The sequence below is a fragment of the Propithecus coquereli genome, unplaced genomic scaffold (assembly GCF_000956105.1).
Source record: "Propithecus coquereli isolate 6110/MARCELLA unplaced genomic scaffold, Pcoq_1.0 Scaffold232, whole genome shotgun sequence".
NCBI classification, from domain to species: domain Eukaryota; kingdom Metazoa; phylum Chordata; class Mammalia; order Primates; family Indriidae; genus Propithecus; species Propithecus coquereli.
This window is the reverse complement of record NW_012147864.1, coordinates 1,036,840-1,061,232: the sequence shown is the minus strand read 5'-3', so window position 1 is coordinate 1,061,232 and position 24,393 is coordinate 1,036,840. Positions and strand designations below refer to the sequence as shown.

General features: G+C 36.1%; 1 protein-coding gene across 1 annotated transcript in view; it reads right to left on the bottom strand.

The window, feature by feature from the left end:
• The window catches only part of NDST3 (N-deacetylase/N-sulfotransferase (heparan glucosaminyl) 3), a 163,548-nt gene that overhangs the window by 8,294 nt on the left and 130,861 nt on the right, over nucleotides 1–24,393 (bottom strand). The window contains exons 6-10 of the mRNA XM_012645372.1: nucleotides 17,060–17,242; nucleotides 14,726–14,822; nucleotides 7,605–7,728; nucleotides 4,215–4,389; nucleotides 1,185–1,355 (exon numbers count right to left, since the gene is read on the bottom strand). Coding sequence (XP_012500826.1) covers nucleotides 1,185–1,355; nucleotides 4,215–4,389; nucleotides 7,605–7,728; nucleotides 14,726–14,822; nucleotides 17,060–17,242 — 750 coding nt within the window. The remainder of the gene's footprint in view (nucleotides 1–1,184; nucleotides 1,356–4,214; nucleotides 4,390–7,604; nucleotides 7,729–14,725; nucleotides 14,823–17,059; nucleotides 17,243–24,393) is intronic.

The window sequence follows — 24,393 nt, the reverse complement described above, 5'->3', positions numbered from 1 at the left end:
CGTTAGACGGAAATAGGTCATCCTCACTCACAACCCGGAACAAGAAATAAATCATGCCAATTAAGTGCATTCATGTTTTGTAATCTGACAAGTCCTGTAAACATTATGAAACAAAAAAGGCAGTTGAGGGGACCAAGAAAGCTTAGAAATGTGACATGAAATCACAAATGGAAACCGAGTTTAAGAACAAAGCAAGGATTCCATCACCCAAGCTGGGAAGCAGCACTGTGGAAAGAAGGGCGCAGTCAGCCCAGGTGCGACACATCAGAGGACGCGCCCTCCGCAGTCCCACTCGGGAGCAGCACTGTAAGGTCTGAAGAAATACTCTGATAATCACATGCAGAAGAAGGTAAGACTCCCAGACGACCTGAACACGGACAGAATTCCTCAAGAAGCTGCGGGGAGAATGTGCTTGTTACTCTAGCGAAGCTGGACCCAGCAAGACGCTGCGGCAGAGACCACGACGGAAGGCCACAGAGCCTGCAGTGCAGCTCCCGCCTGCGCCTCTGCTCCACTATTTCTCTTTAGTGCAGACAGCACTGTTCCACAGGGCCTTCTATGGTCACGGACATGCTCTACAGCTGCCGGGTTTAACGTGGGGCTATGCAGCATTTGAAATGGGGCTAATGCAATCGAGGAACTGAATTTTTAATTTTATTTAATAGTCATATGTGGTAGTGGCCATAATACTGGGCAGCATGGTTCTAGACGCACAGTACACCCCGTGTCTGACGTCACTGGATTGCATAAGCAGTCCAGTTATGGGTTGGTTTTGTGATCTAGGTCAATACCAGGCAAAGAGAAAAGCAAAAAAACTGAGACGAATATAAGACGAGGTGGTTTAAAAGGGAAATAATGGTACTTTAATTAAGCAAAACAACATTTGTCTTGTTTGGTTAAGAGGTTCTCTTTCAAGCTATATTCATCTCAGAATAAGAATCAGGGATCTAAGGCTTTTGAAGCTCTTTACAATCAGGAAAGGTATGCACTAGAAACCAGAGCAGGGAGAATCATCCCAAATACTCTTAGAAAATTAAACAATTTTCTACCACTGCCACAGTTTCATTTTTTACAACGAAAGAGTAAAAGCTAGTAATGTTTTAATAAATAAAGACTTTATCCTTGAGGCAAAGTCATCAAATTAACGAGACTGTCACATGATGTAAATTATTATTGCTCCTTACCTGAAAGGGGGGGAAATAGACAAGCCATCTCTCGATGTGGCTGGCATACCAGCCCGGAACCAAGCACCGCTTCTGCAGGGCTCTCAGCTCTGAAGGTGCGTGGGGCCCAGCTGAGATCACTTCGTAGAAGCTAAACTTTAGAGCTGCGGGGTCTTCATGTGATCGCTGATGCTATGATGAAAAGGTGGGTAATTAAACAACCTGAACCACAGGCATAAATAATTAAAAATCAATCTCCATGACACGTCTCCAAGTTAAAGAAAAGACTGCCTCCCTGCTGAAGAGTTATTTATTTTAAAATTAATAAAGGATGAAAATGTTTGCTTGCAGCATCAGGATTTAAAATTATGACCCTGATCAGAATAAATTTTTGAGAACTTATTTGGTAGAAGTTGAATTCTTATTGATAGGATTCCTTAGCCAACATTACTGAGTTGTTTCCTTAGGGTGTATCTTTTATTCTGAAAGGAAACTTTTCAAAGCTGTATTAATGTCCCCTCTGTAGCCCATAAGCAAACCATTTATCACGTCCAGTGAATATCCATGATACACAAGCACACTGCTAGTTCTGCTCCATCTGGTAATGCAGTTTTAGATTAGAAAAGCCCTATCAGCTATTTTAAGTGGAGAAGCTACTAAAAACTCTGACATGTACGTTATCTGAAATCCGCAGCTTTTATCGTACATTACCTAGCATCTGAAAGCCAAGATTATTTTATTTAGTGGTAACCTTTGCGGTGAATCAGTCATTTATTGTGCAGAAAATGCAGAAAGCAGCAGTCCAAATAGGAAAGTGTTTCATAATGGCACATGCTCAGGCCCATGGGCTCGAGGAAATCACCTTTTCCTTAAATTGACCAATAAATATTCAGGCTTAGTGGTGGGTTTGTGGATGTTTACTACATTTGGTTGAATAGCAAATTTTCTACAATTGAGAGTCAAATTACTGTACTACAGACTCTACTAGATTTCATTAAAGCCTACGTTTTGCCACTGTGATCTGTCGGTAATATTTAGGACGTTTTGTTAGCTTGCAGCCTTAAAACCTTCTTTTTCTGTAAATTCTCTATTTTTCAGGGGCTAAGTCGTTGCCAAGCTCCAATTTTCTTCTTCCTTTGAGTCAATTAAAGTTTATTTCTTTTTTTCTCCAGACACCTGGTGGAAAAGGTAAAAGGTGCAAAATCAAATCAGTCAATTTGCAATTTGCTGTATATTTTGATTTAAAAGATGGTTCCAGGTTTTACACGAATGATTAGTATGGAATTGTGGAATTCTCTGGATCTTAGCTTTGGAGGGTGTCTCTAACATCATATTATGCAGATTATTATCAGTATGCCTCTCTAAGATTTCATCTGCTTTGTATGACCTTTCCTGACAATCTGTTCCTCCTCTTGTGAACCTGGAAAAGACTGCTTTTGTTAAATAACAAAAGGACTCAGTGCTGAGAAAGTTTATTCTCTAACATCATAACTGTCAAGGACTTAGCTGTTTAAAGTCATTAGTAGTGAGAATGGAACATCCTGCTCTTGCCTGGAGGGTGTGAGCTACATGGGTCACTTTAACCCGAGAAGCAGCCTTATATCCAACCCACTTGCAGATTTCAGATGAGGGATTTTCGTACATGACATTCCACATGTATCTTAATTTTAAAATTTCCAAGGAAATAGGACCCTTAGTCTGTTTTTCAGCCCTGACCTGCTGATACCTCCTTTACACACAGCTCTGCCTTGCACCTATCAAAACACTTCTTCATTTTAATTTTACCTAAATTTTTCCCCTTACAAATCCTTCCCTTCTCCAGGGAAATGCCCAGTGGTTCTGGTGTTTGGGCTCCTCTGGGGCAGCCAGTTAGGAAGGCTGCCTCTCCCCAGCTGGTCTTTATCACTCTGAATGAGTCTGTCCACCACGCATCGCTTTCTAATTTATATGCTTATTTAGACATATTTCTCCAATTAGACTGAAAGCAGTCTCAGGTGTAGCATCCGCATTTACCAGTTTATTTTCAAATCACACTTAATATTTGGCACATGGTAGTCATTTAAATTATTTATGAACAGATGAACACATGAACAGTAAGAGTGTTTTTTAAATTAAAAAACTGAGAAATGATAACTAAGGGTCCTAGAACTAAAAACACTGACTCTGTTAATTTTGTTATACTTTTATGTATAATTTTGGCTGCTTTTTATTGAACTGTTCCATTTGGTGGTTAAAATATCACTGGGACAGGTTTTAACTTTTTTTCCTAGCTATCATTTTTAATGATATATTAAAGTAAAATGTATTTGATATATAAGTATTATTACTAGAGTCTGTTAAATTATTTCTAAGTGATCGTAACAGCGCTAGCTTTTAATCAACATCAGAAACGATGGCAATGAGATGAGAAGGAGGCTTAGAACAGGTGTAGACAGGTTGGGCTTTCAGAGGTGAAGAACTCTTACATTTGCTTTGTCACTGAGTTTTTTCTTTTTGTTTAAATACAAAACAGCTATTTAAACTCTGTTATAGCCAGGGTCAGCAATCTGTGGCCTACCACCTGTTTTTGTGAATACAGTTTTATTGGAACACAGCCATGTTCGTTCATTTACTTATTATCTATGGCTTCTTTCAAAATATAAAGGTAGAGTTGCAACAGAGACCATATAACCCACACAGCCTGACATTTTTGCCATCTGGCCCTTTATAGAATACACATGTATTAGATGAAAAATAATTATTTTAAATTATTATAACATTTACTTTCAAAATGCAGATGTATAGAAACATAGATATATATGCACATTTTTTATGCTTTAATTTCTTAATTCCATTAACAAATTTTATTAAATTGATTAAAAATGAACAAAAAATTAATGGAGAAAATTTCTCCATGAAAATAAAGAAAATGTATCCATTTTTCTGTAAATATCAAACAACTAGCAAATCTCCTCTTTTGTTAAAACCTGAGGTGGTGACTGTTGCTAAAAGCGATCCTCCACTGTCCATAGTCCCCTACTACCTGTTGGATTCTACCTGGATTTTCCTTACCTGGTACCAGGAGTATGCCCGGTCCGAAGGGTCAATGAGAATGGTGATGATCTTGGCTTTGGGAACCAGAGAAGCTGCTCTTTTAGGGGCTTCCTCTGAGTGGAAGTAATTGGCGCTCTTCTCAAACAAGAAGTCAGTGGTGACATTAGATGGGACTGGGAAGAAATCCATATACCTAGAAGAGGAATACTTTTCTCAAAATAAGACTCTGGTTTATACTCATATCCTGGTGACTGAAGATGTTAAAGGCGTCCCACAAATTCATTTGTCTCCTAAACAAAAAAACCTTTTCCTTAGGGCATTTGTATCCAGAACGCTAATAATGCATTTTGAAGATGTTTTTCTAAATACATTATGTTTTGCTTAATATCAGGAAAAATATACAGAAATAACAAAAATGCAGACACAGAGTGATCAAACTGCAGCAATAAGCAGCCTAACTATATAAAATGTATCTAAATGTAGAAATACTGTACAGAGAAAAATGTAAGTATTGGAAAAGAAAATTTGATCAAAACAATTATTAACATATGTTCAGTTCAAAGACATCTTAAGAGGATTTAGACAAAACATTTTTGGTTCATCACAAGCAGAATAATTTCATTCCCACTAATGTGTTGTGGTGATATTCTGTCTAACCACATAGTGTCAAAGCACAGAACATATCTGGTATAAATATAGCCTATTTGCTTAATTTTTTTTCATATAGAATCACTTATGTCCTTCTTTAGAATAATTGTAAGAAAAGTCTAAAAAGTATATACATATTTCCAGGTATACAATCCCAAGGTCAGGTCCTGCATCCTTAAGTGAAAATTCAAATCACCAGCGGGGTAAATGCAGGGACACCTGTGGGCTCAAGAGCTGAAGTGGGGGATTTTGTTTAATGTTCCGCTTTTATAAAAGTTGTCAAACATAACTAACATAGCGCATGATAATAGATATTTCTGAAGCACGAAGGGATGCCTTTCAGAGGAAAAGGGCTTTTTCAGAGAGACTATAAAAATATAACTTGTAGGGATTCTTACATTTTGTGCCACCCTCTTCAACTAACGGGATTTTATCCTTTTTGTGTGATGTGACATACAAACAGGATGCTAACAGGATTTTGTGGCTCTCCACATGCCACTCCAAACCTCCACTACTTCTGTAATTAAAAATAATAAGACCAGGCTGGAGTGGCAGCTCACATCTGTGATCTCAGCACTTTGGAAGGCTGAAGTGGAAGGGTCAATTGAGGCCAGGAGTTTGAGACCAGCCTGGGAAACACAGCGAGACCTCGACTCTTAAAAAAAAAAAAAAAATTAAAAAGAAAAAAAGAAAAACACCTGTAGTCCCAGCTACTCTGGAGTCTAGGAGTTTGAGGCAGGAGCGAGCTATGATGACACCACTGCACTCTAGCCAAAAAAAAAAAAAAAAGAAAAAAAGAAAAAAAGAAAAAAATTAGCGGGTGGGATGGCGTGTGCCTGTAGTCCCAGCTACTTGGGAGGCCCAGGGATCCTGAGGCTGCACTGAGCTATGATTGTGCCACTGCACTCCAGCCTGGGTGACACAGTGAGACCTTGTCTCTTAAAAAAAAAAAAAGAAAAAAGACCAAACCATAAAACAGAAAACTTACATGTATGTGTCAGTCAGGCATTTTCCTTAGATCTTCTGATTGCAAATGTTGACTATTTTGTCACAGATAAAGTTTTCTAATTTTCATCTGCCCTACACTGCTTGTGCCCTAAGCCTGTGCTTAGACTGCTGGTTTTATCTGGTTCTCCAAAAAAGCAGATCCATGCAGTTAGATTAACTGATCATGTCTGGGTTAATTCTTCAAATGACCCTGGGACTCTGGGACACATAATCCTCAGTCTTGCGGCACCAGGGCCCCAGAGGGACAGCTGAGGTGCTTATGCCTCGGGGAGAGGCGAGGCGAGTCTGAGGACTGGGTTGGGTTAACATTGAGGTCATTGAAAGTAAACCTACGGTTATTGCTACAGATTGACATTGCAGTTACTATTATTTTTTATCTGTGTTAACTGCCTTTTATAAACATATAATTTGTCAATCAAAAATATTTGTATTTGGGGTGTTTTTAGTGAGTTATATTTAAAATATTTTATTGCTCTTTATACTTTATTTATATCATCTTGTAAACAGCTAAAGACCCTTTATTACAGTGCCTATACACATGATGATCAAAAAATTTTTTTGAGAAATTTGATAAAAAATGATTACCACAGTTATTCTTAAGTCCCAGGGAATCTGAGTATTGCATTCCTGTTTACTTGCAAAGTAGTTTTTAATCACTCCATTTAGTCCTAATGTTCACATCATTTTATTCTACTATATATTACACCAGCATATTCATTTGAGTCAGTGGGCAAATAGCAGCTGAAATAGTTGATAGTTTCTTGATTTTCCCAGCTGTTATTCAGCACCACACAATCAATGTCAAACCCTGTACTGAAGAAGTGGCAGTGAAATATATAACAATTAGAATATACGTAAATCCTAGTAGGTGCTCAATTTATACTTGATTCATATTCAATCCATTTCTTTATCTTTCCATTTTGACTATTCACAAGCAACTTCTGAGGGAGTCGATACTTATAAAATTGAGATCATGCAATTTGACAACAGAGGTTAACACATATGATTCTTTATGCTAAAATACATGCAAAATGTTTATGTTTATGCTCTAGAATTATATAAGCATTCCACTTTTATACCACTCTCTGTCCAGTATTACACCTTAATAGCAAGACCTCTAGATACATTTATGATTAACATGTTAGTTTGTACCGTCTATTTCTACATTATTATATTTTGTGTATATCTGACATTTTTACTTTTTAACTGTTTTCTTCAGATGGTTGATATATTTCTAATTTCAATTCAGAGGAAAAAAGTTAAATTTTGTATATTGATAGATTTTTTATAGCTTTCATTATTCATAAAATATACACACATTTCTAGTTCTATTTACTTAGTTTTTTCTTTTATATCAAAGTAAAATAGAAAATTATATATATGTGGGCTATGACATCACTTAATGAAAAGTGCATGAGAAGAGAAAGATATGAAAATGTTTTCTTATGAGTAGAGAAGAATGAAATTCCTGGGTACTATCCTATTTTTCTGACTTCATATCTGTAATTACCGACAAAGATAATAAATGCCAGTTGAAATTACATGTGGGCCTCTTGAGTCAAGAAGTCCCTTCATAACCTGAGAAAAGTTTAAGTAATTTCTGAGCTCTTTCATGTTATTCAGTCAATTTCCAAGGCACAGAGGGTAACTTACATTTGTGGTTACAAACTTATATGTTACTAAATATTAGTGCTAAGTTTATACTGTGCACAGTACATAGACTTTTAGATTTATACTAATAACCCATCTTACCAATCAATCCCCCTGTGGTAGTTATTTCTATTAAAGAACTGTACCTCCTCAAAGGTTTTTGGGCTGGGGGAGTTACTAAGGATGGAAGGATGCATAACCAGGAACAAGTACAGAGCAGTGGTACCTGAAAAGACAACAGAGGTTTAGAAATTAATTAAATAAAAACAGTTTCCTGCTATTAGCACTTCAAAGTCATTAATACATTAAATATTACAATGATCCAATCAGATTCATTATAAGCACTCCTTGAATTAAACTGAATAGATAACCAGCTTTCTAAAAGCAGCAGATTCTACAACGGGGAGACAGTGTGGTGTGAGGAGGAGAGGCCCACTGTGGGGATGGAGAGAACGCGCTGTTGGTCTCAGCTCAATCGCTGCTGCGGTCTGTGACTTTGGCTTTTATCTCCGCTCTCCTAATGGAAAATCACCTGCCTTGCTTATTTTGTAGGATTTCTCTGAGGATAAAAAGACATAATGTACCTGAAGACATTTTGACATTAATGAAGTCCTATATAAATGAAATGTATCATTGTTTCATATATTACATTACCAAATGGAGACTTGGGTTTTCCTATAAAGTTCTTCATGAGGCCTAAGGAAGCCAATTAAACTCAAGACAGAATTTAATCTTTCAACAAGTCTGCTTAAGTGTGAATGTACTCACATGCTTATAAAAGGTAGTAAAAAACTTTAAATTGCTAAATTTGAAAAAAAGTGGTGCCCTTCTGTAGTGACATACTTAATAAAATTTGCATTTTATTGAAAAGAGAATGGCATATCACAGGTACTCATATAGATCTGTGACTATTTGGGAGTAAAGTTGTGATTTTTTTTTTAAAAAGCGAGCAACGTCAGAAACTATAAAATTAGTGTTTTATAAACCTAAATTAGGAGAGTAAAGGGTGCAGTTTAGTCAGACTGCTACAAGAAAAAGTAAGGCAGTTTGGGTTCGGTTTGTTAAAGACTTAACCATGCACTTGCAACTGTGACTGTGTTTATAAGATCATAATATAAAAATATTTCTTTGTATTCAGTACTCCTAAGAGAGAAATACACCCTCTGGTTTCTACCTCTCTGCTCTGATGTAATTTACACTATTATACAGTCTGCGGAGCAGGACCTGTTAATTGCATTCCAGATCAATAGCTAGCAATAGTGATCACACGTGGCCTTATACTATTTCTCTCACTTGGAGAAACTATTATTCTAATTCTGCTTATAATAATATTGTGTTGCCATTTGTACAAAGTTTTGAATTTTCTTATATCTCTGATAAGCTTTCTTTAGTATCATGATTAAATCTACCATACCTACACAATAGAGAAATAGTTAAAGTAACTCTGTCAACAGCAATATTGTCTAAAAAATGAAAGAGGCCCTGTTCCTAGATGACATCTGAGCTAAACAACGAACACTTTATCTACAATCATAGATTACTATAGGGAATGAAACGTAGTAATCTATGATATACAAAGTAAAAATGTTCTTCACAAGCTTGACTTACAACAGTGGTCCTCAAACTTTAGCACATCTGGAGGGCTTGTTAAAAGACAGCTGGGCTCTATCCCAGAATTTCTCATTCAGCAGCTCTATGCTAATGACCTAAGAATCTGCACTTCTAACAAGTTACTTCTCTGGTAATGCTTAAACTGCTGGTTTGATTACCATCCTTTGAGAATCACTGTCTTAGAAGAAATGTGAAACATCATGTTCTAGTACTTGAAATCCACAGTAAACTAGAAAGAGCATGTTCTTTGGAGTCTAATTTGGTAAATTCTAGGATCAAGAGTTTTATTTCTGATACCAGCTGTGTGAATTTGAACAAAAATTATTTAACCTGAGTCTTAGTTTTTGCATCTGTTTAGTGGGGAAGAAAATACTTAGCTATCAGGGTTTTATGAGGGTCAAGTGAGATTATCTATGTGAAGGTACCTAATTAGTGCCATATTGGAATATTTCAAAGACACTTCAAAAAATAGTAACTTTATTAAGATATAATTTAGAATTATAATAAATATATTAAGTATATAATTGAGATATAATTCAAAAAATGCAAAAGGCAGTTTTTTTAACCGAAAAGACTAAATCTTTGTGGGATAAGAAGCATGACTATTACAATGTGACAAAAGAAAACAGATTAATTCCTTTTTTAGATCAACTGAAAACATTCTTTTCTGAATTTTATTTTTAAGAATTGCATTAAATTGTATTGTTTGCTTTTAATAGGCCCCCCTTTTTTTGAGACAGGGTCTCACTCTGTCGCCCAGGCTAGCATGCAGTGGCATCATCCTAGCTTGCTGCAACCTCAAACTCCTGGGCTGGGCTCAAGCAATCCTCCTGCTTCAGCCTCCCAAGTAGCTGGGACCACATGAATGCGCCACTACGCCTGGCTAATTTTTCTATTCTTTGTAGAGGTGGGGTCTTGCTATGTTGCTCAGGCTGGCTAATAAGTTTTCATGACCAGAATTAATTAGACAAAAATAAAAGATGGATGTAATATAATTGCTTTGCATAGTCAGTAAAAGGCATAATGTAAGTTACCAGTGGTCAAAAAATTGTTAAGCTGTGGTTTCTGAATTCTGTCTTTATCTATATATAAACCATCCTATATGTATATTTTTTCAGTGGTAATTCGACTACATAATCACAGATACACATTTAAATAACCATCCAATAAAGCTTCAGTTTTTATATTTTTTTCAGTCTCAACATGCAAAAATATTTGAATATCCAGACAACAAGAAATCTGCAAAACTATCCAGAAAAATACTCTTGACAAAACTATAGTTAAAATGAAGCTATTTGATTCTCATATAACTGATATGAGAAGATATTTTCGTCTAATTAAAAAAATCAATTTCATAAAATATTGATATACACAACAGCATGGATGAATCTCAAAAGTATTGTGCTAAGTCAAAGAAGTCAAACACAAAAGATTACATACTATATCCTTCCATTTACATGAAGTTCTAGAAAAGGCAAAATTACAGTGGCAAAAAGTGGTTGCCTATGGCTAGGCATGGGGCAAGGGGTGGGGGGATGACAGCAAAGGGCCATGCCCCCAGGCTGGCTGAGCAACTGTGTGCTCATGCTCCTGGGCAGAGTAAAGCCCTGTGGCTCCAACCCTAGCAAGCTATCCCCCAAGTTGGCTGACACATCATGTGCACACATGCACCCCAACCTGAGAAACAGGCCACCAAGCCCACCCCTGGCAAAGTCACACCACTACCACCATAAACTCTCTTAGCCTAAGCCACTGAGACACTTGCAAACATCACTAATGTGGATTACAGCTGAAGAAACTACACAGAAACTACTGCATGCACTTAGAACCAAAGTCAATGCACCCCACCAAACCAAAACCTAAAAAGAAGTCCTTCCCTATAAAACCTACTCCATAAAATTGGAAGAGGTGACTTCTCCAGCAGATGCATAGAAATCAACATAGGAACACATAAAATGTGAAAAAGCAAGGAAATGTGACACCACCAAAGGAAAACAGTAATTCTCCAGTAACGGATCCTAATCATAAGGAAATACATGAGATAGCAGAAAAAGAATTCCAAATAATATTTTTAAGGAAACTCAGTGAGATGCAAAAGAATACAGATAGACAACTCAATAAAATCAGGGGAACAATTCATAATATAAATGAGAAATTCAACAGAGATAGATAAATATAAAAAAAAAAACTAAAAAAATGCTAGAGGTGAAGAATTCAATGAATGAAATAAAAAATACAACTGAGAACTTGAACAACAGACTAAACTAGATCAAGCAGTAGAGAGAATTTCTGTACTTGAAGACAGGTCTTCTGAAATAACAAAAAAGAAAAAAGAATGTAAAAGAATGAAGAAAGCCTACAGGATTTATGGGATACCATTAAGAAAACAAATATTCATGTCATGGGCATTCCAGAAGGAGAAGAAAAGGACAAAGATGTAGAAAATATATTTAATGACATAATAGCAGAAAATTTCCTAAGTCTTGGAAGAAAGATGGACATCCAGGTACAGGAAGCTCAAAGAACCCCAAATAGATTCAACACAAACAAGACCTCTTTGTGGCATTTTATAGTCAAATTGTCAAAAGTCAAAGACAAAGAAAGAATTCTAAAATCAACAAGAGAAAAGTGTCAAGTAATGTATAAGGGAATACACATTAGACTAACAGTGGATTTCTCAGTAGAAACCTTACAGGTTTGGAGAGAATGTGATGATATATTCAAGGTACTCAAAGAAAAAGAAAAAAAAAAACAACCTGTCAACCAGGAATATTATACCTAAAAAATCTATCCCTCAGAAATGAAGGAGAAATAAAATCTTTCACAGACAAGCAAAAACTAAGGGAATACATCTCCATTAAACCAAACTTACAAGAAACACTCAAGGGAGTCTTACATCTGGAAGAAAAAAGACAATAACAAGGATCATGAAAGCATATAAAACTATAAAACTCACTGGTAAGGCTGATACTCAAAGGAGAAAGAGAAAGGAATCAAATCTTATTACTACAGAAAACCACTCAACTGCAAAAATAAACAGTAAGAGAGGAGTAAGGAACATAGGATGTACAAAACAACCAGAAAACAATCAATAAAATGACAGGAGTAAATCCTCACCTATCAATAATAACTCTGAATGTAAATGTATTAAATTCCCCATGTAAGATATCGACTGGCTGAATGGATAAAAACCTAACTATATGCTGCCTACAAGAAACTCATCTCAATTTTAAAGACACACATGCACTGAAAGTGAAAGTATGGAAAAAGATATTCCACACTTTGAAAACCAAAGCGAGCAGGAGTAGCTACACTTAGACAAAACAGACTTCAAGTGAAAAGCTGTAAAAAACAAAGAAGGACATTATATAATAATGAAGGGATAAATTGAGCAAGAGAATATAACAATTGCAAATATATGTGCACTCAACACTGGAGCAGCTGGATATATAAAGCAAATGTTATTAGATCTAAAGAAAGAGACAGACCCAATACAATAATAGTTGGGGACTTCAAGACCCCACTCTCAGCATTCAGATCATCTAGGCATAAAATTAAAAAAGAAATATTGGATTTAAACTGCACCATAGACCAAATGGACCTAACACACATTTATTGAACATTTCACCCAACAGCTGTGGAATACACATTTTTTTTCAACAGCACATGGAATATTCTCCAGGATTGATGTTAGGACACAAAACAAGTCTCAAAAAATTAAAAAAACTCATATCAAGTGTATTATTTGACTACAAGGAAATAAAACTAGAAACCAATAGGAACTTCAGAAACTATACAAATACATGGAAATTAAACAATATTCTTCTGAACGATCAGTAAGTCAATGAAGAAATTAAGAAGAAAATTTAAAAATTCCTTAAAACAAATGAAAATAGAAACATACTAAAACCTATGGGACACAGCAAAAGCAGCAGTAAAGGTAAGTTTATAGCAACATATGCCTACATTAAAAAATCAATTCAGAATGGATCAAAGCCCTAAATATGAGACCCAAAACTATAAAACTACTAGAAGAAAACACAGGGGAACAGGGGAAATGCTTTAAGACATTGGTCTGGGAAAAGATTTTATGAATAAGACCTCAAAAGCACAGGCAACAAAAGCAAAAATAAATGGTATTATGTCAAACTAAAAAGCTTCTGCCCAGCAAAGGAAGCAATCAACAGACTGAAAAGACAACCTACAGAAGAGGAGGAAATATGTGCAAACCACTCACCTAACAGAGGACTAATATCCAGAATATGCAAGGAACTGAAACATCTCAACAGCAAAAAACCAGACAATCCAATTGCAAAATGGGCCAATGATCTGAACAGACATTTCTCAAAAAAAGACATACAAATGGCCAACAAATATATGAAAAAATGCTCAACATCACTAATCATCAGGGAAATGCAAATCAAAACCACAATGAGGTATCATCTCATCCCATTTAGGATGGCTATTATCAAAAAGACAAAAAATGACAAATTCTGGTGAGGATATGGAGAAATGGGAATGTGTTTACATTGGTGGGAATGTAAACTAGTATAGCCACTAGGGAGAACAGTATGGAGGTTCCTCAGAAAATTACAAATGGAACTACCATATGATCCAGAAATCCCACTACTGGGCATTTATTCAAAAGAAAAGAAATCAGTAGTATATCAAAAAGACATTTGCACTCCCATGTTTATTGTAGCACTATTTACGATAGCCAAGGTATGGAATCAACCTGGTGTCTAACAACAGATGAATGGGTAAAGAAACTGTGGTACATATACACACTGCAATACTATTCAGCCAGAAAAAAGAATGAAATCCTGTCATTCATGGCAACATGGATGGAACCAAAGCTCATTATATTAAGTAAATAAGCTGGGCACAGAAAGCTAAACACCACATGTTCTCATTCATATGTGGAAGGTAAAAAAAAAAAAAAAGTTGATCTCACAGAAGTAAAAAGTAAAACAGAAGATACTAGAGGCTGAGAAGGGCAAGGGGGGAAAAAGGGATAGGGAGGAATTTGTTAAAGGATACAAAATTACAGCTAGATAGGAGGAACAAGTTCTAGTGTTCTAGACAACTGTAAGATGACTATGGTTAACAATAATATATAGTTTCAAATCACTAGAAGGATACTGAATCTTCCTAACACAAAGAAATAATAAATGTTTAGATGATGAATATGTTCATTATTCTGATCTGATCACTTTACATTATATGTATTGAAACATCACTATGAAACCTATAAATATGTTCAATTATGTGTCAATTAAAAAAAGAAAATATTTAAAAATTCAATTAAAAAATACACAGACGAAATTCATTTAGGAAAAAAAGATCTTTGGAAACAAAATAACATGTGCTACCCAACTGGCTGCTGGATATTCAAACTATGTGACATCTATTTAATTCTTTTCACTTTAAAAAATACTTTGACAAGCATTTAAGTACATTATTGAGCTAAATCAAGATTATGTCCGAGAAAAGCATGTTATTCATTCATCAACACTTATAGGAAGTTTATGAACTCATTGTGACAAAAACTCATTGTCTATTCATCAAGATTTTTACACTGTTTGGTTAATCATAACACAAAAAGTTCTCACCAGTTTTCTGAGGTCCTATTACCAAGAATTTTGGTAAACGATCACAGGTTTTTTCTTTAGACCAAATGTCTCTGTGGCGTTTATCATCACAAGGATTCTAAGTGGGAGAAGAATACAGAGATATATTTGTGTGTGTGTCCACTGTGTGCTCAAGCTTTTCCAATTTCTGTCTTTAACTGATATTCTAGGAAACAACAAGGTAAAAAATGAGACTTTTTTTTTTAAGAATGAAAACCCTATAGTGGCATCACAAAAGCTCTGAATAACTCCTTTCTATTCAGAAGTTGAGAGTCTGCTGAGCAGGTGGAGGAGGGGAGATATTTCCACTTCGGGTAAACAGCCTCATAGCACTGAGAGTTTTATACGTATACTTTGCTATATTTTATACATATTTGCTACTGGCAGTTTCTATGTCTTAATTTTTTCCTTTTTTTTTCTTTAATAGTGAGTTTGTGGGGCAGAGACTATGCTTCCTGCTAATCTAAAAGAAGATACATCCTCAGTATTCAATAAATAACTGAAATATAAGGTGTCATATTTTTATTCTAAGTAAACTTGAGCTTTCCTGCTGTGCTTCAAAGGGAAAGAAATCTGACCATAATAATACCAAAGAGACAGCATATTCCTTTCGGCTGCCTTCAAAGGTCCCTAAATGTATATCTAAAAATGTAACTTTATAGAGTATGATGCTAAAAAGTGCTTAATTTTAGCAAAAGGGTAAAAATAAAGGTGAATTACTACTTTAGGGGATTCTGCTTTCAGTCTATAATATCTCACACCAACACCCACTGTGCAAGACGTATCTAGAACATCCTTTGTTTTAACTGCAAAGTAAGTATTACATGGAAAAGAGGGAAGAATTAAAGTATCCTTTAATATTATTTCAGGAACGGGCAGGCAAACAGGAACATTTTTTACTTCTATTCAATTACTACTGTAGAAATGTGAAGTTAATAAACCTGCTTATTTTTAATAAGCAGCAGATGTTGCGACTAAAGTGGGGGTGTTCTTTTTGGCTGCTGTTCTGGAAAAAAATCATAAACTTGTCACCTGAAATAATGATGATTTCAGTTTAAAAATAAGGTGTCAAATTAGCAGGAAAGTTCCGTCATCTTTTCAGTAGCTAACATATGGTGATGTTTTGTCGTGGTTAAGATGAAAAGACGCTTCTTATAATAACTGAAAAGTGACATGCAGTCACAGGTCTAAAACCACCAACCTTCACCTGCTAGATGTGCAGCCACGTTTCTTCTCGGAGCTGTCTGTGCTCGGGAGGTAATTAGCACACAGCTCAAAGCTGGGTGAAGTGACTGTACAGTTCAGAGCTTACCACGACTTCAATCTGTGAAATTTACTGAGTTCTACTGCTGAAGATTGTTACTGTTTTAGCAGCAGCTCCGGCTGTAACTCTAGTAGCATCTAGAACAGGGATTAAGAGCATAGCCTCTGGAGCCAGATGGGCCTAGAACCGATTTTACTCTGTGACACACTAGCTGTGTGACCTTGCATAATTGACTCAGCCTTTCTGTACCTCAGTTTCTTCATCTGTAAAATGCAAATAATAACTGTACCTACCACATAGGGTAGTTGTGAGGAGTAAATGAGATAACACATGTCAAGTGCCCAGTCTGACACATAGTAAGCGCTATGTAACTGTTGGCTAAAATTGTTAGTTTCCACAGATCAGGGAGCTGACAATTGAAATTCAAAGTAGTTTCCTGCAGTTCTATGATATATGAGTCTATGCTTTGAAATCTGAGTTACTTCTAGAACAGTGTGAATATCTCATATTAGTGTGGTATTTTCTCTTAGGAAGCTCAGTGATTTTCCCACGAAATGCTTACTGCCATGTCCAAAGTAACCCAATTGATACTTTTGAAAGCTGCCCCCATTCTGTGGCTGCTGGTGTACCTCATGTTTCAGAAGGCAGATGTCAGTTCTGAACTCTTCTCAGAGCCATCAGAGACACAGGGATATATGTTCAAGGCCACTCAGCTGGCCACCTGCCCATTTGCCACCTTCTACTCTTTCAGCCTGTTGTCATCTGAAATTGGTCTCACTCCCGATTGAAAGTTACTCTCACTGTATCCCTCACTGAGCTTTCAAAATGCAAAAATTTCTAAGGTGCAAGAGAACAGAGAATTTGGCTCTATAATATATAGCAATAATATAAGACTACAATTCAGAAGAAGTCCTGTCTCAAATCTACTAACATTTTAAAAATGTACAGCTTTATCTCAGATGGCTTTACTTTTCAGATTTGGATTATGTCCCAGAAATATAAAATAGGTTTCTGTATTTAATTATTTATACCAATTATCGAACCAATCTTACCTGCCAGAGAGGGTCTTTCTGATCAGGAAATAGCTCAAAATACTTATGAGCCAGTTCCACTGGAGGCAGAGTCTGAAGTCGCAGGTTGGTCCAGCTCTGCACAAAGTTGGCCAGATTCACAAATGTGTATAATCCCAGTCGATCATTCCCATAGTTGGACAAATGGGTCATGAAAATGCTGATCTGAAAAAGGGAAATGAAGTTCAGTGTAAACGCCAGTTATTTTAACACTAGAGGGCAGTGTAATCACAGCAATGCTAGTCTTTTTCCTTTAGTTTTTGCACAGGGTTTCAATTCATGGCATGCTTTTGGATTTTGGACGTCTCCAAAACTCTCATTATATTAATGCATACTGATTTTTTTGTCAGCAAGACTTGATGAGCATTTTTTCTTAAATTTAATATATTTCATAACAAAAATGAGTTCAACATCTAATAGCTGCCATATACCCATGTTGGTACTTGAATGATATATCCTAGATGTCAACATCTAATGGCCTCATGATATTTGGACTATTAATCATTTGAAGCAGGATTCCAGGATATTGGGATTTTTTAATTTCAGTCTACTTAATTTGGTTTATACCGTAGAACTTCAAATTAAGGAGTATAAGAAATCAATGAATTGTTATTAGCATCAACTGACTGTCCTCTAATTTGCATTTCTTAGAGGCTATAATGACAACAGGCTGATGCCTGAGTTTTACTAAAATAACTATTTTTTCCATCAATAACACTCTCAAGTCCTTTTTCATATTCTTTGGTCCATTATTCGCAGTATAAAATACCTCTTTAAGAAAAATGTTCAATGCTTGGCTAGATAAAATTGACTCTTCCGGTGGAAGCAGCTGACCTAGATTGAATCCATGTATTGAAAAAAAAATCACAGCAAATGTAGGGAACTTTTTATAAAATAAATTTGAATTCTGTAGATTTGATTAAATTGATCTAGGATGTGGATGTAGAATGGGTTTTTTAATGCTACTGCTTTAAGAGAATGCAAATAATATTGTTGATTAGTTGTTGACAAAGGGAAAGAATTCTGCACAAGATCATGAGATTTTTATGTCAACGAAAACTACTGTGACATTTATGCTGCTATAAAGATCCTAAAAATAACTCGTGATAACAGTACTTTCCCAAAATATATAATGTCATGTGAATGAATAGTAATAATGGTTATTGTTACTGTCACGATAATGAATATAATAGGTCGTTCATTAAGAAACTGAAAGAAATATTCAAGAAGATTCATTGAGGTGAAGTGGCAGAGATGAGAGAAAAAGTTTATATTAAGATATGATATGACAAATAAGAAAAAATGTAACTAGAACTATGAATAAGAAGAAATAATAGTATCCTACATTCTATAGAGCAAATCTTGCAGGCTTTCACATGAAAAGCTTCACCTGCGATCAAGAATATTCCATTGTGTCTCTATTCACTCTGCCTGGTCATATATTAAATCTTAGAACTTTTGCAAGCAAAATACTTTAAGGGTGATTTTAAAGAGCTATCTGTACCTGCAGACTGATGTGGCTGTGGAATTGTTAAGTAAGACTTTTACCATTTTGGGTGTTTCTGAAAAGTGAGACTTTCAAAATTTAACCTTCTTTTTTTTTGGTAGTAGCTTTAATTCTGTGACTTTTTAAATTCCCTCTTTTTCTCCTTCAAAATTTATAAAATGTTAGGCAACTGAGAAACTTATGAAAATCATTTTTAAATTTGAAAGTTCTTTTCCAATGTCTGTGAGAGGCAGTGTTTACTCATTTGTTTTGTAAGCCACATTTTTCAGTGTAGCTGAATAACAGATAACAAAATGATAATTCCAAGTTGCCCTTCTCTTAAACAATTTTTTTAATACAAGTTAAAAAATAAATGTATTTTTAACCTGATTAGCCACTAGTTCAAATTTCTTGCTTTATTTTTATGAGAGATATATCAATACATCTACAGGTGTCACATTTCACTTGAATAATATCTGCATTGGACAGAAAATGGGAAACTTAAAGATACTACATGACTTCATGATACTAATACATTTGAACTCCCTTTGAATTCACTTTTTAATCTCAGAACACATTTTGTTTTGTAACAAGACAGAGAGCTACTTTTCTAGCTGTATGACTATAGAAAGTAAAAAAAAAAAATGCTACTCTGATAAAGACAGAGGCAAACCAAAATGAGTTATGAGCTACTTAATGACAGTGCATTGATGAAATTGAACCTGATTTGCAAGAATTAAGGGGATACTTACAAGGTGTTGAACTTAGTCCTATAAAAGAAAAGCTACTTAGCCTCCAAGCATGGAACATTTCCCAGGTTTTCAATCTATTTTTGTATTCCCACTTTATCATAATGCAAAGTGCACCACGAGTCAAGGGACTGTTTCAAAGTGATACTGTTGTAATGCATATCACCCTTCTGACCCTTTTAGACTTTGGACTCAAGCCTGGGATTTGTTTTGTGCTCCTAAAGAAATACAAGGCCATAAAGGCAGTATAATTTGTCAGAGTAGTAAACACTTCAATTTCATTTTATACTATATTTAATGAATCACAATATTCTCTCCAGACATGGAATATTGCATATCTTTTGCTGAACATGTAATGTCTCCAAGTTTTCTTTTTTAGTGGGGAAGGTATGCACAATAAGCAACAGGACTGGCGAGAACAGATACATAACAAGAATGTTTTGGTCAACAACTTAGCTTGCTTCCCAAACAGCATTTATTCCTTACCTGTGTTCTAACCTATGAATTCATAACATCACTTCACTTCTTGGAAATTCCTCACCTGCCTACAATTTCTGTTCAGCATAGAAACAAACAAACAAACAAGCTTGAAAAGGCTACCACCAGTTCAGGGAAAGTAGATATTCATCTTTTCCTAAAGATTGTACTTTTATAATTTTAGGAGTGTTTCAGAACTGAGGTTTTATTTTTGGTTTGTTTTTTTTAAAAGATAGAATGGGTCAAAAATGATTTTTATTATACTCAGCGATTCCAGTGAGAAGGAAAATGTCAAATGAAGTTATAATTGCACTTATTAAAAATTTTGTGCTATAGACACACTATGAGTAATTAGTTGTTACCAAAATGACTAACAAGCTGCTTAAAACTCAAATTGATTTGAAAACTCTGCCAGAGACACAAAGTATATTTGATTAACAATTGAAAAATATTCCTTCTAGCTTGACAGACATATATATGTATAACAAGATACTTATCTGTGAATTTTTTTCCGTAAAAGGGAAAAGGTAAATGCTAAATACTGCATATACTACTATTTATGAGAAATGAAATAGATGCTATTCATGAAAGTGTAACTAAGAGAAAAATATGAGAAGTTTTACCTGTACTTGTCAGCATCAACCCTGTACTATTAAGTTCCAGGTATGGGGGATGCATGTTCTCAGAAGGAACAAAACATGGGTCCTGGTGCGAAAGCCGTTGACAAGACAGAAACTACTCTCTTTCTTTTTAGAAGGTCGGGGGAGGGGAGAAGGAACAGGGATGTAAAAAATGTGTGTTATTTATTATAAACGATGCCTTTCATGACCGTGGTGCTCAGTTCAAATCCACAGATATTTTTATGATTAGCCTCCTATTTGCCAGATGCTCTGCCTGATGCTGGGGTTGCAAATATCAAAATGGTGCTCACTCTTTTAAGTTTTGTTCACAAAAAGATTCAGAATTCAAAAGGGAGAAAAGAGTTTACAGTGAGGAAATATCCCTCCCTGCTCTGGCTCTCAGCCAGCCAGTTTTGTTTTGTTTTGGTATCCTTCTGTGTGACCGAAGACTTAAAAGCTGTCGCACACATACAAATCCATTAGGAAGTTTTTAAAAGTTCGGATCACCAGGACTTATACTCAGAGATTTGATTTTCAGGTCTGGAGGGAGCCCTGGTTCTTGCATTTCAGAGAATTAGCCATAGCGGTCCTGATGCAGGTACCGCTGGAATACAATCTGAGAAAACTGGCCAGACTAAGTTTTCCCAGAGAAGTGTTTATTTCCCATAGAAATGTATATATTTATTCCCATAGAAAAGATTCAGGTCACCAAAGCCATTGGTTGCTCTGGAGTGGTCCTTTTGAATATGTTTTAAAAACAAGCATGCCTTGTTAAGTTCGTAAATATATTTCAATGTCCTAGACTTTAGTGCTGTCCCTAGTACAAAAAACAACTTGGTAAATGCCCTTGGCCATGTCTTCTAGGGGCTTCTGTACTGTCGACAGATGTGTGGAGAGGCACAGAGATTGCTAAGAAAAGGCCTGGTTCATACAGACATGTGCAATTGGCCCCCAATTCCCCTCAACCCTGTTTTCTACTGACGCAAAATTCTCCATTTCCCCATGCATCATTAAAATTGTGGACCTCCTCAATGATCTATTCCTGTCTTCCCACTTTGTCCCATTCACTCTGTCCTCCTCTCCCTGAACGCTGCCTCCCCAGCCTCCACATATTTTCTTACTGTACACTTCCCTCTGTTTCCTGTAAAACCTCATTCCTTTGTAAATAAACTATATGTCTTCATGTCTTTGACTTTGGCCTGCATAGTATTAATAGTTAAGAAAGTGGGCTCTGCCACCTACTGGCTCCATGACCTTGGCAAGTTATTTAAGCTTTCAATACTTTAATTTACTTATCTAAAAGAAAAAAAAGGACTAAATAATAGTAACTACCTCACAGGGTCGTCACTGCAATTAAATGTAAAAAAAAAATTCAAAGCACTGCCTGTCACATAGTGATTGCTTAATAAATAATAGCTATTTGTTTTCTTCAACATATTGTTGTTATTTTGGAAAAATAACATTTCCCATTTACAGCTTCCTTCCAGCAGCTAATCAGCCTTTCAGCACAGACTCTCACTCTCTTAACCCTCCCATTTTTTCAGCATCTATAAATGTTCTGATCACTTCCTCTAGCTGGCAGGATTCTTTCGTCTGTGACTGCAACTTCTCTCCTACCTTCGCCCTCAGATCCCTAAATCATCTGCTTTCAATGTTCTGCAAATCTAAGACTTTGGATCAGTTTTTCCATTTAATTACCTCACTCCCACATATGGACTGTTCGGCACAGCTAGAGGGAAAACACACAATGGGAGCTATTCATATCACACAAGCATATGGTCCTCAAGCGCAGTCGAACCCTCCGTGCTACTGGATATTCTTCTTACTTATGCTTTGTCATCTCGGCAGCTATTGCAGACTTTCGTCCCTCCCTTGAGGCCTCTGCTTAGTTTCCACTGTCCCTGATCTCCCTAGCTAAGCATCCCACGATTAACAGGAAGTAATGGTCACCAGGCAGGAACGCTTCAAGTCCCTACCCATCTCCATACACATTCGTCTTCTTAAACTTCCTCCTGACACCTGCCGTGTCAGGCCACGTTGTTCCATTCTGTGTTCAAGACTAATGCATCTCCCAGCGCTTTTCATCCCATCTGCTCTCAACTCCCACGAGAGCTTATTCTGCCACTCATTCCTTTGTTTCCCCCTATTTTCAATTCTCTCTACTGGTCCTTCCCTAATGCCTGAAAACATGTCCAAGACTCTCTCATCTTGGGCCACCTCTTGAGATTTTATCTTTTCTAGCCACTGTCCTACCCAGCCAAGATCTTCATAAGAACAGAGCACGGGCGCTGTCTTTACCCTTTACCTCCATTCACGTTTCAGCCCTTTCTAATTTGGGTTTTGTCCCCACCATTCCTCTGATGATGGCTTCTCAGAGGTGAGCAATGGCCTCTTAGCTACATGATCCCATGGATACTTGGTTATCATTACCTTACTATTAACCAGCTGCTCCCTTTGACACAATTGACCACACTTCACATTTTCTCCTTTTTAGGCTTTTTGGAAACTGTCTTCTCCTAGTTTTCCTTCATCTATACATCTTTCACTGATTCCTCTTTCTCTATGTTACCTTTAAACAGCTGGTGTTTTCCAGGGTTTTATTCTTTACATGCTGTAAAGAATGTGGAATCACCACAATGATCCCCAAAGCTCAAAGTAACATCTGTATCTATCTTCTAAATTTTATACGTGAACATCTTAGTTGACATTTCTACCTGAATGTCCCATAGCCACCTCACTTTAAGCGTGGTGGCTAAGCTGAACTCTTTGTACATTATGCTGTCTTGTAACAACTGTTGGAATAAGTTGTCTTGACTTCTCATATTTTCCTCTTGCTAAACTATGAGCTCACCAAGACCAGAAACTATGTTATAATCCTCACTGTGTCTATAGTCACGTGTGTGGTTCATTAAAAAAAAGTTTGTTAAACTCAATTTAATTGCGTAACAGGTTACCAATGTTTGTTGAATCGAATTGAAGTCTACCTCATTACTGGTGGTCTTTCTTTTAAAAATTGCACATTAAAGGTAAAAAAACATATAAAATTAAAAAAAGAAAAAATACCAAAAATTGCCACCAATTGTTTTAAAATATATAAAATCTTATATGTTTATGTTCAAGTATGGTATGACTTGGTAATAGTGTTTGCTGCTTAGTAATATATCTTTAGCATTTTACTACATTGTTAAAAATGCTTTTAAAACACAGATATGTATATTTTAATGGCTAAATAGTAATATATCTTATAAATCATCACAGTTTACTTAATCGACTTTCTACCCTTGGCCCTTTGTTTATAAGCTTTTACTGTTGTAAACAACTCCGGATTGGTCGCCATCATGGATATGTCTTGGTTTGTATCTGACTATATTCTTTGGCAACATTGTTAGAAGTGGGTGAAATTACAGGGTCAAACAGAATGTGTATTTTGAAGGGTGGTCTCTTGTGTGCCACCTGGCTTAGATTGAGCATGCTGGCCAAGTTCCCTGCACCTTCCTCCCATTCACCAGGGACATGAGAAGGAACAAATCATAAAGGAAGAAGCAGTCTACTAGAGTTCATAAATGGTGACAATTTATGTTCAAGCTCTGGAGAAAACTGTCCTCTTCATGTCAAATCACTGCTTTTCATTTTGCACGATGCTTGCTGGCTGGAAAGCATTATTTGGAACTTGTGTTAGCTTTGACTATTTACCTTTCAGTCAATAACTAGTTATAGATGAAAGAGAAACCAAACATGAATGAAAAGTAATAAGGGAGGTATTAATAGAAAAATGGACTATTTTTCATCAGACTATGGGGGAGGAAATATTAGTTTTAATAGCTCCAGATGAATTACTTGTGAGGATTCAATGAGATAATACATGTTAAGAGCTAAATATAGTGTCTGACAGCACTTAAGAAATACATGCCACTCAAGAAAGATGCAGGAAATAATTTCATTGGGTAAAATATGATATTTCGATCTGTCTCCAAATTCTTGCCC